A 16,978-nucleotide genomic window follows, 5' to 3' on the forward strand; every position below is an offset into this window, starting at 1 on the left:
GGACTTATTTTTCTAGGGCTGTTGTAACAAATTGCCACAAACCGTGGGGCTTACCACAATGGAATTTCTTCTCCCAGTTCTGTAAGGAAGCCAAAGTCCAACATCAAGGTGTCGGCAGGGTTGGTTCCTACGGGGGGCTGTGAGGGGGACCTGTTCCATGCTCTGTCGGAGCCTCTGGTGGCTGCCAGCACCCCCTGCCACCCCTTGGCTCGTAGACTAGTCTCTCCAGGCTCTGCTCCTGTCTTCACATGGTGTCTTCCCTGAGTGCCTCTGTGCCCAAATTCTCTACTTCTTGTAAGGACCCCAGTCATTGGACAGAGCACACCCTAATCCAGTATAACTTCATTTAACCTGATGACATCTGCAAAGACCCTATTTCCAAAATAGGGTCAGATTCACACGTTCCAAGTGGACAGGAATTTGGGGGGCAGAGGGGTGGGAGGGACACTGTTCAACCCAGCATATCATCTAAAGTTGGTCAGTCAAAACAATATAGATTTAGCTATGTAATTTATATGTAAAAATGGTATATTTTATACAGCATGTAATTGTCTATGATAAACAATACATGTGATATGTATTATATATGGTATCTATTTACTAGAAGGCACTAAAAACACAGTACCAAAGAAGGGAGGAAAGAAGGGACAAGGACAAACAATACAATAACAAAAAATGTTTTTAAAGAAAGGAAGCATTAAAAAGATAGGTGTAGTGTGAACTTATTTGTGTCTCAGAAAGATAGAGAAGATAGATACGTGATAGAAGATAGATAGATAGATAGATGATAGACGATAGATAGATAGATCCCCTATACATAGAAAACATCTCAAAGGATACCCAAGGAACTTAACTGTTATCTCCCTGGAGGGTGGCATTCCTTCATGAGCACCTACTAAATGGCAGGCACAGAGAGCTACCCAGTGAGTAAGACCAAAGCACGTTGCTGTCCTCAAGGACCCTCCCTGTCCTGGAAGAAGCCAGACAATGAATACTTTTTAGAATAAACAAGCTATTTGAATATGTGATAAGTACTTGAAGGAAAGAGGACATAAAATGTTGACCAGTGGACGAGGACAGCTGCTTTGAATAGAGTGGCAGGCAAGGACTGTTTTGAAGGGGGGCATTTACTTGGATATACACAGAGGAGGAACTAGTTCTCAAGGGGCAGAGCATGGGCAAAGGTTCCGAGGTGGGAGCCAGATTGGCGTGCTCAGAGAACAGAGTGGCAGGAGTTCAGTGACCCAGGGCCCCAGGGCCACCTTCATTGGCACAGCAGGCACAGGGCCCATGAGAATTTAGGGCCCTCAAAAATGTTTTTGTAGGGCCGGCCAAGTAGCGCATTGGTTAAGAGCTGGCTTGGGACGCCAGAGGGCCCCGGTTCGGATCCCACATATGAGGGCCAGTGACACTGTCCTCCACAGCTAAGATGCTGAACAACAGCTCAACCTGGAGCTGGGCTGCCGTGAGTCGCTGGCGACGGTGTAGGCTGCAGCCCCTGCTGCAGTGGGATGCCATGGGCTACCGTATGTAGCCAGCAGCCAGCATGAGTGGCCAGCAGCCATCGTGAGGGGCCATCCAGAAGCTGGCGACTGATCTGCCTCGCCCGGGAAGAGCGCAATGATGGTGCCAACTTGGGCCAGTGAAGCAACGTCCTCCACAACTAGACTGAAGAACAAAAAGGACAGCAACTTGTCTGTTCCCCTTCCCCCAATTCCCCAGCACTGTTCCCATCCCCCAATTCCCCAATAAAAATCTTTTAAAAAAAAGAAATGTTTTTGTTTCTTTGAAAATCAGAAAGAAACAAAATTTGAGGGTCAAAAGTTATGTTTGTCTTTATATCAATACAGTTGTAAAATATCATTTTAATGCCTTTTTATGGAGGAAAGGCCCCATGAGAGAAAATGTGGCCCTGCTCAGCCACGTCAGCACGCCAGTGATATTTGCTGCATAAATTAATGAAGGGGAGTCAAGCACGCAGGCCCAGATCATGGCTTTGTGGGTCTGGGGTTTGGCTTATATTCTAAATCCAATGGAAGTCACAGGAGTAGTTAAAAGGGGAGGTGGCACGACTGACATTAGGAGAGAAAGGAAAGAGAATGTGACTTCTTCAGCCCCTTTGATCCCTGATTATTTCTTAACAACATATATTTAGAATAAAACTTTCAGTTTGCAGAAATATTTTTCAGAAGGTTACCAATAACAGAACTTTCCAGTTATTCCTGAACTAACCAGGACCTCTCTTTCTCAAATGTCAAGTAATTGTTGTTGTCTGTACTGTTAACCTAAAAAATAAGAGGCTACCGTGGGAGGCATAAAGCATTTATTTGAGATCCAAAGAGAATAGCTAGTCAGGAAGCACTGATTCTGGCAGAAACCCAAACAGTGCTCTGATTAGAGAGTGAAGACAAAAAGGTTTTACGAGAAAGGGGAGGGGAATAACTACACGAATAGAAAGATGGAATGTCTACGGGTGTGAAGTCAAGGAAGGAATTTCTACAGGTGCAAATAAGCGAAGTTATTCTTTAGCAATGCATGGTGATGGTAATTCTAAAGAATGTGTTTTATAATATTTCCGTGTATGGCCCTGCTAGCAAGGCCTTACTAAAGGGGAGCTTTTAGAATCAGCATTCACTGACTGCCCTTACTCTAAGTTGCTCTTAGTGTTTAAGAAATTTCTGTTGTCTTGCAGTTTCTATCTAACTGTGTCGTCGGGGCTTCCCTTGAAGAGATTACAGAAGAAGAGGAAGAGGAAGATGACAGCAAGTCAGCTATGCTGGATGCCTTCTCCTCCAAAACGAAGGAAGGCACGTTCCAGATCGTGGGCACGCTTTCCACACTCGAAACACCCGGGCCCGACTTTGCCGTGGAGACATACTGTGTAAGTCTCGGGGGCTTCTACTGAGAGTAAACCGAGCGTCACCTTCCGCTCCGACACCCTTACAATATTATATATTGTTCCTCTTTGCTTCTCATGTCCTCTCTTCTGGGGTAAGGTGAAGGACAAGGTCAGGGCAGGACTTTGTCCTGTAAAGGAAATTAACAACCAGTGTCTCCACTTTTAAGGTTTGCCTGAAGCAAAGAATTGAAATTAGATATTCTTAGAAAGTATGAATCTCATTGAGATTTCCAGGCTTGCAAAATTCTCTCTATACACTGAATTCTATATATTTAACATCCTCTGTATAGTCTCTCTCTCTATATATAAAATGTATTCTGCCCTGCATTACCCCAACACAAACCTTGGCCGTGATGGGCACTAACTGTGAAAGAGAAATCTCCTTTGGTAAGAAGCCACTCAGGAGTGACATACCATCAGAGTGCTGTCTTATTGAGAAAGAGGGCTGCCTCCACATGGCAAATTCTACACAATCCTCATCCTGAGACATTTAAAAACGTCCAAGAGGAGCGTCCCTCCCAGGCTAACTCCTCCCATCACCCCACCTGATGCTCTCTAGACCCTACCACAGCACTGCTCATGCTGTATCTTGGAAGAGCCTTTCCTCTTTCCTTCCCCATCCAGCCCTATTCGTCTTTCAAGATTTAACTCAGGATGTCATCTCCTCCAGGAAGCCCTCCAGTATTCCCACTTCTCCCCCACTCCCTCTTTTCTTATCCAACCATAGCACAATTTACCTGCACAGATCACAATGCTTTTCACACCCCATTGTTATTATCTGTCTATTGTGGGTCTCACTGACTGTATCAGCAACTCGAGGATGGAGACTGTGCCTCACTTATTCTCCTGTTTATCCATACAACTTCAGCACCTAGTACAGTGACTAGCAGAAAGTGGCCCTTAATAAATATTTGCGAAATGAATGAATGAGTCCGCTCCTGCCATCTTTGGGAACCATCTTCACCACTTTCCCTTTTCACAATCTTCTGGGTCTTCGCGCACCACTAGCTTCTTTCTTTCCATCTGTACATATGCTCAAATCTTTCCCACGCTAAAACAAAACAAAACAAGACTTAAGTGGGCCTGATGGCTACCCGCCTCTTTCTCTGCCCCTGGCCCCTGCCACCACTGAACTTCAGGGAACGCCCAGCCTCATTGGCTGACCTCACCCCTGCACTACCCAGTCCCTGGTCTGTCCAGTGCCGGCAGGCTGTGTCCCCCCCACTTCACAGGAAGTGCCCTGGCCAGTGTCACCGTGAGCCCCTAATTCCCAAGGGCCCGTCTTAGCTGGCTTCCCCGGAGAAACGCCCTCTTTCTGCGGACGTTACACCCTGGCTCCCCTTACACATCCAAGAGCGCCTTCTTGGGTTCTTTCAATGGCTCTTTTTCCTCGTTCCACCCTTTAAAAGCAGTTGTCCCCAGAGTTGCCTCCTTTCTCATACGAGGTGTTTTCTTTAACCTTACCCAGTCCTATGACTTCAGCTTCCCCATACCGGCCAATGCCTTTCAAGTCAGCCTCCAGCTCTGTTGACACGAAAATTCAAATGCGTCCTAGTCCGCTCCTCCAGATGTGCTGCAGATGCTTCTAAATACCCCAAATTAATTTTTTTGGTTCTCCTCTACAAATCCACTGTGCCTTTTGTACTCATGATCTTTATTAAAGACCTTGCTGTCTGTATCAGGTTGAGCTGTTTGGGGCTGCAAGAAATAGAAAAAAAAAAGGCAACGCAACCTGGCTTTCTAAATAAGGAAATCCCTCAGCTTACGTGGCTGGTGGTCTCAAGGAAGCACCAGCTTCAGGGAGCCATGATCCAGGGGCTGCAGCTCCTTCTCCCGCCCCTTCCTGGCCTCTGCCTTCCTCTGGGGGTGACTTCATCCTCAGGCTGTCAGCAAGGCTGCGGCAGTCCAGGGCCTTGGAGTCATACCCTGCAGCACCTGAGGAAGAGAGCTTTCAGAAGGTCTCAGAGAAAGGAGGATGAACCTTCCAGCAGCCCTCCACAAACATCTCCTTGAATCCCGCTGTCTTGAACTGAGTCACGTGCCCATTCCTGAACCAATCACTTACCCTTAGATCAATAAGGCCCCTCTCTTAAGCTAGAGGGTGGAACTAGTTTCCCATAGGCTGAGAAAGGGAATATCTGAACAAAACTGGGGTTCTGCTGGAAAAGAGAAAGAGCAAATGGGTGTTGGTAGACAACCAACAGTGTACTTTGCACCATTCATCACACACCCTCCCCATAGCGGAAAGCCTGGTGTCACTGTGGACGCCTGGCCCCCGCTGCCTCCTCTACCACCCCCTTGGTCATGGGATCTTCACCCACCTCCTTAACAGCTCTCTGAGGGTCTCCTCCTTTCCATTCTCAGAGCCATGTGCGTTAGTTCTGGTCTCCATCGTCTCTCACCATTCACACCTGAATCTGAAGCTGTGAATGTGTACGGAGCGTCACACGGAGCTCACAGCCTCGCAGGGATTCTGTGATATAGACGGCTAGCTCCACAGCAGTGCAGTGAACGTGATGACAGAGATGTGCACCCAGCAGCACCCAGAGCACGCTGAACAGGGCAGCTGCTGAGTCTCGGTCTTCTCTATAGAGCCAGGCAAACGGAGCTGCAAAGCCCTCCCCCCAACACTGCTCGAGGCCCCCAAGCTCCTCTGGTCTGGACATCCTTGAGCCTCCCGTGCAGAGAGTCCTGCAGGTGACCCTCCTTGGGGAGGTTGGGGTCTACTGGAGAAGCTGGGACAGAGGCTGGGACTCTAGGGCTGAGTAGAGATCGCCAGGCAGGGAAGGGAGCAAGAAAAGGCCACTCAAGGGAGAAACACACGGGAAAGCGTATGGAGTGCTTTGAAATAGAGGCGTCAGTACAGCTAGAGCCAAGGGGAAGATGCAAGGGTGGGCGAAGGTGAGACAGTGGAGGATGGAAAACATCGGGCTGGCCCAGGATGGGAAAGCTGCCTCTGCCTGGCTCAGCAAACCTCCCGCTATTCCCTGAGCACTCCAGGCTCTGCTGAGTGAGCTCGTATTCACCCTTCCAACCCAGCTCAAATGTCAACTCCTAAAAGCTACAATCACGTACTCCTCCAGGTCTATCGAATCTCAAATGTGCCTCTATGGTAGCGCTTTCCACATTGGAGGCTGCCATGTAAGGCTGGACAGGTTGTACACTGCACAGGATGCCCAGCTAAGGGCGTGAGTCGGGGCTGCAAAGCAACCCATCCTGGCTATTGTGTGCCCCAGGGTGAATGCCTTATAAATTTTCCACCAAGGGCAAGTCACCTTTTTCTAATTTGTGCAAAGGCTTCATATATGCTTAGTCGTATCCTTGTCTATATTAGACTATAATTGTTTGCTAAATGTTTTTCCAACAACAACAACAACACAGACACACACAGACACACACACACACATGCACACACTGCTCCTTAGTATCAGCAACCATATATTATTCATGTTTGCCTCTATCTTTGGGGTCAAAACAAGGCCCAAAAACATTTGTTGGGTGAACAGATTAATGCACGAACATGATCTCTGAACATCTGGTCAGGACAACTGTTCTCGTGAAAAGGTGCCTGTTTCATCCTAAATCAACCCAGCTATGATTTGACAAGTGCGTGCACTTTTTCTGTGGACCCCGCTCTCACAGCCTGGAACCATAGATGCCTTATCTTCTTTCCCTTGAACCGCATCTGGAACACATGTCTTCAATTTCTCCAATGTTGTTTCTTCCTTTCTGACACGTGTCAGTCCTGAATTGAAATCAGTCCCAGGAGGTCATTAGCGTGGCCCCTAATCCAATATGACTAGTGTTCCAATAAAAAGGGGAAATTTGGACCCAGACATCACACAGGGAGAATGTCACGTGAAGAGGAAGGCAGAGATCTTGTGTGCAGCCTCAACAAGCCAAGAAATGCCAAAAATTGCCAGTGAGTCACCAGAAGCTAGAAGAACATGGGGCACACCCTCCCTCGCAGCCTCAGAAGGAACCCACCCTGCCCACACCTTGATCTTGGACTTTCAGGCCCCGGAACTGTGAGACATAAATTTCTATTGTTCAAGCCACTCAGTTTGCGGTATTTGGGTACAGCAGTGCTAGGAAATGAATACAACTGTATGCAAAAGGACTTAGAGGATGAGCCGGAGAAATTAGCAGCCCATGGCACTGTTGAATTTGACCTGGACCCATTAACCTCACCAAGGAAGCTCTCTAGGATTAGAAAAGGCATCCACTTTTCTTTTGTTCTCCAACCAACTATGCTAAGAGACCAGGTGTGATCTGCAATGGTCTTTTAATGCAACTAACTGGTCAAGGATCAGCGGGGGCTATCTGACCCTAAGGACAAGTGCAGATGCTAGTTTGGAAATGCAGAGTCCTTGTATGGGTCTCTTAATACCCACCCGCAGAATTGCACCACTGGGAAATGTGCTGATATCCACGCAGCGAGGAAGAACTAGTGAAAACACAATGATCACCACAGTTACTCTTGTCTAATGTGAGAACTTTATATTTTTAACCATTAAAAGTTTCTGTATTTTTTAAATAGTCCCAACTGTCAACTGTAATAACATACCTTCCATCTAGAAAGAGAACAGATTAATTGCATCTTGAGGATTCTGAAACAATTGACATAAATCACTTATCAGCATTTCTGAGTGATTCATGATACATAATTGCTCAAATAATCTTGCATAGAGGGTGAGTTAGTTTTAAATGCCTCCCACATTTGCTTCCAGCATGTTCTAATTCTTCCCTTCTGAATTGGGGTGTAAACAGCATGCAGAAACAGCACCTAAGATCATTACGCAATTTTTAATCATCTGTTCCTGGTGATGTTCATAAACTCCTTTGTTGTTTGAAAACTACACACAGAAGAGAGCCAAAATTTCATTTGAAATGGAAATTCTCCTGCAAATTTTTTCTGTGGGACTCTTCAGTGTGGCGTATCTAATTTGGAAGTTGTCATTCTGTCTAAATATTAAGCTTACTTTGTTACCTTCCTGAACAAATGACTGAACAATTCTCTTTTTCAGACCATCTCTCGAGAAGACCTTCTCATGCGCCTGCTGGAGTGTGATGTTATTATTTATAACATCTCTGAGAACCCACAGCAAGTGGAGGAAGCCATCTGGGCAGTGTCTGGTCAGTGAGATGCACCCTTTTATCTCTGGGGACATCATTTTTGTATAATTTACTTTACCTGAGAGTCAGTTAATGAACACTAGGCAAATTAGGACCGTGGAAAAAGTGATGTGAGATTTACCTAAAACATGAAATCAGGCTAATGTCTATGCCTGCGACTAGTGTTAAAAGATAAACTGAGGCGTATTAAAATTTTTTAGAGTTTATTTGAGCAAAAATCAATTCAAGTTGGACAGCTCCAAACTGGTTAGGAGTACTCCATCAACAGGAGCGAGGGGAAAGGCTTTTGTAGAGAGAAGCCAGAAGCAAAGCAAATAAATTATTTGCTTGGATGTAGCTTAAGCGTTGACCTTATTTGGAAGTCTAGCTGGCTGTTTGTGATTGCTTTTCCTTAGGTTTTGCTTTTCTTAACCTTGAGACATTCACAGGCCTAAGTTTTTATTTGTTGACATAGGCTGTGAAGGCATTAGAGCCACCTGAGCCTACTGACCTCTTTGTTTAATTAATTTAACAATAAGTGCTTCTGAGGCGTAGAATATGTTTAATCGTTAAAAGAAATAAAATATTAACTTCCAAAATCCGACCTTTACTCCTTCTGCAGGCACTGCTTAAGGAGGTGAGTTGAGTGTATTGGGAAGAAGATACAAAGATCAATAAGAAAAGGGTCATACCCTCCCAGCACTTGGAGGCCCACAGAGAGCTAAGGGGCACACAAGAAACTTTACTGCAGGGTAGAGAATGCCATGGTCACAAGAAAGGCATCACAGGAGGGGTGTGACTTTAAAAGGAGAGGCGCTATTTCTAACTGGAAGGATTTGATCCGATTCAACAAATGTTCCCTGAAAGCAAGGGTCAGGGAAGGTTTGCGAGAATGCTTAGTTCTAAAATGCTTTGAAAACTGTGATGTACTCTAAGGAGCTCAGGTTTCCGAGAACAAGGTGATGGTTCGCAATTTGGTGCTTTTGATTCGTCTTTGTGGCTCATTAAGATAGGAGCCCAGGAGAAGGCAGATGAGCTCATTTGAACCATTATTCTGGACGAGGGAGACAGCAAAGAAAGACACAGAGCGCCTTACCCTGCAATATTTTTTACACTTCAATATCTTTGTTTCAGGAAGGCTAGATCAGGGTCCGCAAAACTTTTTCTGTAAAGGGCCAGAATAGCAAATGTTTTTGGCTCTTTGAGCTGACTACTCTTCCAGTGTAGTGAGAACATAGCCATAGAGGATGCGTAAGGGAATAGTCTGGTTCCAATAAAGCTTTATTTAAAAGTCAGGTACAAGGGCCGGCCGAGTGGCTTAGTTGGTTAAGAGCTTGCTCAAGAGTGTGAGCTCTGAGGAACAGGGTCGCCGGTTCGATTCCTGGCCCAAGCTGAGCTGCTGCTGAGCTGCCAACAGGTGGCAGGATGGCTCAGCTAAAACAAACAAAGAATCAAACAAAAAAAGTCAGGCAGCACTTTGTCAGTTCCTGAATAAGATCACCAGCAACGCCGTATTTGGGCTTCAATCCAGAGAAATTGAAAGGAGCCTCAGGAATGATGTACTGTATTCAGGGAAATTGTGATGGAAAAGTACTGTCGGCAGGTGTGTGGGACCCCTCAGGAGCTTAGAATGGTCAATGTCTCACTTCTAACTTTGGGCCTAAGTTTCATTCAATAAGATACAAATCAGAAGCATGAACATTGTGTCATCTTCCAGAACAGAGCTTTTTGAAAGCCTGCTTTGTGCTTTTTGTCCCTTTGCAAGTATTTATAGATGATGTATAACTGCACCTTCTAAAATAATTACACCACCTAAAATAGTAATCAGAGCTAACATTTATTGAGTTCTTACTTCATGCCAGGCTTTGGAAATTGATTTTTCTATCTAACGTGTGCTTGCAATTTTCTTTACATTTTTAATACTTTTTCTGAAATAAAACCTGGGCATATTTTGAACATCAAAAAGCACAGTAGGGCTTAGAAGAAAAACCAGAAATTACCTGCTTTTCCTTTGCATCCCATCCCTACACCCCTAAAGGAACCTCATTCAACCCACTTGTTCCTTTTAATACATAAAAACCCGTGCACCTGTTGTTCTATGATTGTGAATTTTAGACATTAACCATTGACTTCCTGTCAGGACAGTTGAGCTTCAGCCACTCATAGGACCCGCCCCTGCCTCGTGACCCTCAAGGGAATGTTGGTACTGCATTACCTTTCACGAGCTTTAAAACGTAGGGTATATTTTACTGCTTCCTTCTCTGTTCTAATGAAAAAAGAGCTCTATATAATTGAGAAAATTTTACCTTTCTATTTGGTGGAAAGGCTTAACTGTATTACCTCATCTTTGAGCTAAAGAATATGTCTGCAAGAAAAGTGTAATCAGAGGCCCTTGGTCTGCCCTCAGGGCCATGTGGGGGTCATGGGGTTGGTGGGGCTGTGCAGAACAGGGGTGGCAATTTTGTCATTTTTACCTGACGCACATGCTTAGATTTCGATGTTTTGTTTTGGTTTGGTTATGCAGTGGATATGTATTACTTCTTAATAATGTTTGATTACGTTATTTTTAAATGTTTTAATATAAAAGAGTTCTCCTACTTTGCCTTGCCCAGATTCTATCAAGAAAGCAAAATAACATAGTAGAAAGGAAGAAAGTATTAGAAATGAGAGAAAACATTTGCGTATACGGATAAAATGTGCTTGTTCATAAGTGAACAAGTACATCATTTTAGACCCATTAAAATGATCATAAATAGAAAAGGATAACCCAGATAGAGGACCTCTAAAGGTGCCAACATTCGCAAAATAGGCCAATCCGAAACACCGCGGAGCAGAAAGGGCAAAAGAGCAAAATTAAGTTGAAGAGGCAATTTTTGTTAATAGAATAAGAATAGAAACTAAAATTAACATTTATGTTGGGATCAGTGTGTAGGCATAATACTCTTAGACTTAATTCAATAATACTTTCTCATTTTCTGGTCAGAATCCATACGTTTATGAAATTCAGGATATCAGCATTTTATTGTTTTGCTGGTTGTTTAAGGAACCAGCTCATGAGATTAAAAATATCCATGACAAATGTGTCACTCAGATCCCCTGATAATTTAATTAGACCTCACTTTAGACTTTTTTTCTGGAAAACTCTACGTCGTGAAAAATATTTTAGTAGAATCACATGCCGAAAGTATTCAGGGAGATTCAGTGTGTGGAGAGCCCTCCTGGAAAGTGAGAAACTGTTTGGAAATCAAACACTCGCCCTTCCACCCACCACTGTTCTAAACTCCGATCCCTCCACGTTGTTCATAATCCTTGTTTATAATGGAGCTTTCCAGCCTTCCCAAGACCCTCCACACAGCGCCCCCAGCCAGGGGAGTGGGGAGGGTGGGCGCACCCAAAGTTACTTCCCCCCACAATGGCTTAGGCTACGTAGGACTGCTGTATGTGAGATCGTCAGAGAGCCTTACCTTCTGATTTGGGGCCCCACAGCCCCCACCCCCAACCTTGACGGGGCCTCCTGCTCCATCTCTGTGCAGCTGGTCCTACAGCATGGTGGGGAGAGCACAGGCCTTGCACCAGGCTGCCTGGACTTCACTCTCGGCCCCACCACTTCCTTCCACGGTTCTGGACAAACTGTGCCTCGGTTCCCTTATCGGTAAAACAGAGGTCACAGTAGTACCTATCTCATAACGGTAGGAAATCCACAAAGCCCATGAATCGTGCTGATCCATGTCCGCTATGATTAACACTAACACCAGCCCTCCCAAAAAGTGAAAGCAGGCCAAGAAACAGGAAGAAGGGGGCTCAAGTTTTGGGCTGGGCTCCGAAGGGGTCAGGCGTCTGGAAGGAGAAAGCCAAGAGCAATGCTGGGGACACCAGGGGCGATATCACCCTGGTGTTCAGTGGCTCCAGGAAAAAGGAGTAACTTCAAGTCCTGCCAACAGCACACGTGATTTTGAAGACACGTTCTGCCTGGATCCAAATAACCGTTTGCTTTTTGGCCCTACAGCACTGAATGAAGAAGTCAGCCATTTTGAAAAACGGAAGGTGTTTATTTTAGTTTCCACAGTGATGACCTGGGCAAGATCGAAACCCCTGGACCTTGTAAGTACACTACCTTGTCCTTTGTGCAATATTCACCCTCAGTAATCTGCGTGCACAGAGAACTTTCTACAGTGAATTGGGTATTCCTATACCCCTAAACCCTCTCCCATGATAAGCACTCAACAGAATTCATTGACTCCAAGCTCACTCATTTCTAAGGGGCCCCATTGTTTTATATGCTGCCTATTAAACTATACCAATGCTTGCTTCTCACTTAATACATTTTGTTTTAAATTGGAAGAGCTCTCTTTTAGACTTATGTAGACCTATATTCTTGTCATATACGTTCTTGTGCACACATTCAAAGGAAAATAGAAGCAAAATAAGTAGTTATAGATCCCCAAAACTTCTCCGTAGTCAGAGTCCAGCTTCTCTGAATCTCACCTACATTCTGTCTGTTCCCACTCAATAACTCAGTGTGAAACCTGAGTCATGTCATTTATTTGTAGGTACTTTCCTTTCCTATAAAGCATGTGGTTATTACTTTACGAGAAGACGTGGACCTAGAGTCTTTCTCTCTTCCAGTGTTGCTTTTTCTCTTTACTAACCTCAGATTGGTATTTGCTGCTCTGCTCCATCACCTTTGCACCTGTGAACTACCTTTCACTTCAGTGCTGAATCACAGTATAGGCTGTTCAAAGACATTTAAAAAGGCACTTAGATCAACACATGTGGCACCTGACTCATTTGGAAGGGATGACAGTATGAACAGTCACGCTCAAGGTCACCCAGGCACCAGCAAGGACAGCCTCAATGCCTCCTCACTGACTATGATGATAACAAGCCATTAATTACGAGACATTTAGCTTCAGAGATGTTAAAATGATGTACACACACATGTTAGAATCAATAGAATACATGATTTATAACAAGGAACTATTTAGGGTTTTATCACACTTACTGCATCAGATGACATTTGTTTATTTGATTCTCCTTCCGTTGATGGGCCAGGAAAGCCTTGAGAGCAGGGACCAAGTTTCATGTTCTTTCCTGGTAAAGTTCACTCACCTACGCCATTTGGATGCCATCACCTCAAGGAGAAAGGCCTGTCATGTTATTCCTCTTAGGTTTCCTTCCATCAGAGTGTCTAGTACAGTGTCTGCTACATAACAATCGTTGGTCACTTGACTGGCTGACCATTTAGCTGGCCTGGTTGATTGTCCCCACTCCTTCACTTATAAGCTCACTTGCACGGACTTAAGCAGAGGGGAGCTTACTGGCTCACGTAATTTGTAAGTCAGGTGATGGACTTCAGGCACAGCTGGATCTAGAGGCTTAAACAGTGTCCTCAGAGCTCAGCGACTTTCTTTCCCTCTTCTATTGCTTCTTTTCTCCTCTGAGTAGGCTTCGATCTCAGAGATTCTCTCCCCTCCTTCGGGCCCCCATCAGCTCCCAGGCTTACCTCCCTAGAGCGTCATTCCTCTTTTCCATTTTGGCCACGTCCCATCCCAGGGCTGGAGTATGCTGTGAGTCCAGGTCTCAGGTCATGGGCCTAACCTTGAACCAGCCACTGTGGCCAGGGGAATGCCGAGCTCTAACTGGCCAGACCTGGGATCACAGACCCACTTGCAGAGGCAGGGAAGGTCAGCCCCCCAAACTGGATTGGCTGAGAGAGAAGAAGAGATGGTTCCCCAAGAAAATATGGGGAAATGGCTCCGGTGTTAGCTCCGGTGTCCTTCTGGCATGTCCCCATCCTCTCACTGTGATTTTAACTTGAATTTCCCTAACAGCCCATGAAGATTTTAAGTCAGATTTATGAAGCTATGTTTTACATACAGGAAGATGAGGAGCCCTTTATACTGTACAGTTCTATGAGTTTTGACAAATGCATACAATTGTATAACCACCACAACACTCAATATAGAGAATACTTCCATCATCCCTTAAAATTCCCTGCCTCACACCACACAAAAAGTCAGTTCCAGAAGGTTCCTGTAATTAAAAGTAAAAAAGCCAAACTTCAATTTTTAAGAAAAATTATAGAATTTATAGGGAAGGGTTTCTTTAGAAGACTCAATAATGCTAAATATTTCTTAAAAGATTGATAAATTCAACTGCAATAAACTTAATGAAGTATTTATGGATGAAATGATACTATAGCTGAGATTTGTTTGTAAATGATCCATGGAGGTGAAGAAGTAGTTGGTAGTATGAGGGAAACAAGATATGCTCTGTAGAAACCTGCATCAAATCATGTGGAAACCCCACATAAATGCACATTGAAGGACAGTCCATTAAATAACTGGCCTATATTCTTTAAAAAATATATAAAGGCAATAAAATAACTGGCCTATATTCTTTAAAAAAAAATAAAGGCAATAAAAGACAAAGCTGAAACACTGTTCCAGAGAAAGAAGACTACAGAGACATGGCAGTTCAGTGCGTACACAATCCTGGACTGGACCCTATGCTGGAGCAAAAAATGCTATAAAGGACATTATTGGGACAACTGACAAAATTGGAGCATGGACTGTAGATTGGATCAAATTATGGTATCATATTAAATTTCCTGAGTTTCATAACTGTACTGTATGTATGTCGGAGAATGTCCTTAGGAAATACACACTGGAAATTAAAGAGAAAAGGGGCGTGATATATGCAACCTACTCTCAAATGGTTCAGGAAAAAAAAATATGTGTACTGCTGGGGAAATATAATTAAAAAGAAATCTTCACCCAACCCAGAAAAATCTCTCCACAAGGTAGTGAAGAAAGTAAACAGCTTCATTATTAATAAGCATTAAACTGGAAGGTCATGCACATCACAAGCAATAATCCAGTAAGGGATGGCAAGGATAGAAGGAAGTCCCACCCTTTTTATCACCAAGCGGACACAACCCATTGTGTACATGTTTAAATGATGCACAATGACTAGTTCCAAGTAAGAGGACTTGATAGTGCCATTTGTCACACACAGTTTGACCTAGAGTCACCTCGTAATTCAAATGATCATTGGTGTTAGCTAATTGGCTTTATCCAGAAGAAACACTGAGAGTGGAGCAAATCCCAGAGGAGAAAGCAGGAAGGTCCTTTGGGCAGGCTGGCCTCCCTGTCAGGTTAGCCAGGCCTATGGCAATGCCCGGATGCAATTCACCCCAAAGGCAATGCGATTACACCTGTCCCCAGACCCTGTGTGAATAGGATTCCCGGATTTAGCGAATAAAAATACAGGACACCCAGTTAAATTTGAATTTCAGAAAAACAGCAAGGAATTTTTGGCATAAGTACATCCCATGCGATATGTAAGACTTCCTTATACTATCTAATTATTTGTTTATCTGAAATTCAAATTTAGCAGGGTGTCCCACATTTTATCCGGCAACCGTACATGCGAGCCACTGGCACATTTAAAGGTCACCCACTTAGGTAACATGTATCCATTGAGTTGTGTGTTGTGGACCCAGAACTGACGTGGGTTAACTTGATCTTCCCCTAAAGAACCAATTCTCCCCCAGTTTTCTCCCAGTGGCGTCACTGTCATTTCAGTTGCTCAACCTCACTCTTTCCCATCCACCAGCGAGCCCATCAGTAAATTCTGTTACTTCATCATCCAAAACGTATCATGAGTCCATCTTGTTCTCTTTGTATCAATGGACTACTAAAATGCCCTCGTCTCCTTCCACTCCGTCTCCAAGGAACAGCCTAAGTCACCTTGTTCAGGTAGAATTCAGATCATGTTACAGTCCTGCTTAAAATGCTGAACACCCTTCGACGCCTCCTGACACTCTGAGGATAGACCTAAACTCCACCACGGGCCCTGACAACCTGCGTATCCCCCACCTCATCCCCGAGCAGCACCCCGCTTGGCTCCAGTCGTTTGGACTCTTCTTCCCGTTTCTCAAACCTGCCAACGTCGCGCTACCTCAGGGGCCTCATCCCTGTGTTTTTTTCTGCCTCTCCAATTAATTTCCTGTAAGCCTTGGACTCACATGCTCTGGATGGGTTATTACTTAGAACAATGTGATGTGATTGAACGGCTCCTTATTGAACACTATATTTTTAAAACTCCTGCTCCAAGTAGGACTGCTACATCTGGATGGAGCCAGGGAAAATCGCCCTGTATCATGGAACTCAATTTCTCCCTTTGATTCTCCAGTAAGATTTAATTGAGTTGTTTCGGATATTCCCTCCAGGGGACAGCACAGTAGGGTGAGTTGCAGTCAGACTAAGTGTGCACTCTTGGGAAATATTTTTCATCTCTGATTTTCAGGGTAAACTGATATTTCTTCTTACCTGATGAAACCAGTTTTTAAAGCCCAAGACAGAAATTTGCATGTGGGATGTTCTCATTAACATGGGATTGATTTGAGGGGGAAAAAAGTGTGGAAAAGAGAAAAAAAACACAATTTAGATTAAGAAACGAAACTACATACATTTCAGGGACAATTAAGAAGTGGGCTATTTAATGGCTTTATGGAATCGCACTGACAACCTGGTACCGTCTCTTCAAAATAAGATAATTAGATTTTTAATTTTGTTTCGATTAAAGTTAAATGACAAAATTTGGCTAGCTAAAACATTTCCAGGAAAATTAAATCACCGTTTAAAAAGCAGTCATTTTTAAAAGCACGCTTTATTTGAGCTTAAAGGAACATAGCCGACCTACCACCTGTGGGCTAGAAGTTTTACGTAGCCCTAACAACATCAAGTTTGGCCTTTATTTTTCTTTCATAGGATGATTCTGACATTCCATTTACTGAAGAGGATTATCGAAGAAGAAAGAACCATCCTAATTTCCTGGACCACATAAATGCCGAAAAAATGGTTCTCAAATTTGGAAAAAATGTAAGTCTGGAGTGGTAGAGCATTTTGGGTAAGCAAAGTTCTTTTGGAGGCAGCGTACTATGAACATGGTTAAGGACTG

General features: G+C 44.2%; 1 protein-coding gene across 1 annotated transcript in view; it reads left to right on the top strand.

Annotated features, from left to right (window-relative positions):
* The window catches only part of LOC109382734 (adenylate kinase 7), an 83,825-nt gene that overhangs the window by 24,697 nt on the left and 42,150 nt on the right, over positions 1 to 16,978 (top strand). The window contains exons 5-8 of the mRNA XM_019642456.1: positions 2,673 to 2,881; positions 7,927 to 8,035; positions 12,021 to 12,115; positions 16,789 to 16,899. Coding sequence (XP_019498001.1) covers positions 2,673 to 2,881; positions 7,927 to 8,035; positions 12,021 to 12,115; positions 16,789 to 16,899 — 524 coding nt within the window. The remainder of the gene's footprint in view (positions 1 to 2,672; positions 2,882 to 7,926; positions 8,036 to 12,020; positions 12,116 to 16,788; positions 16,900 to 16,978) is intronic.

Source organism: Hipposideros armiger, unplaced genomic scaffold (genome assembly GCF_001890085.2).
Source record: "Hipposideros armiger isolate ML-2016 unplaced genomic scaffold, ASM189008v1 scaffold_69, whole genome shotgun sequence".
Taxonomy (NCBI): domain Eukaryota; kingdom Metazoa; phylum Chordata; class Mammalia; order Chiroptera; family Hipposideridae; genus Hipposideros; species Hipposideros armiger.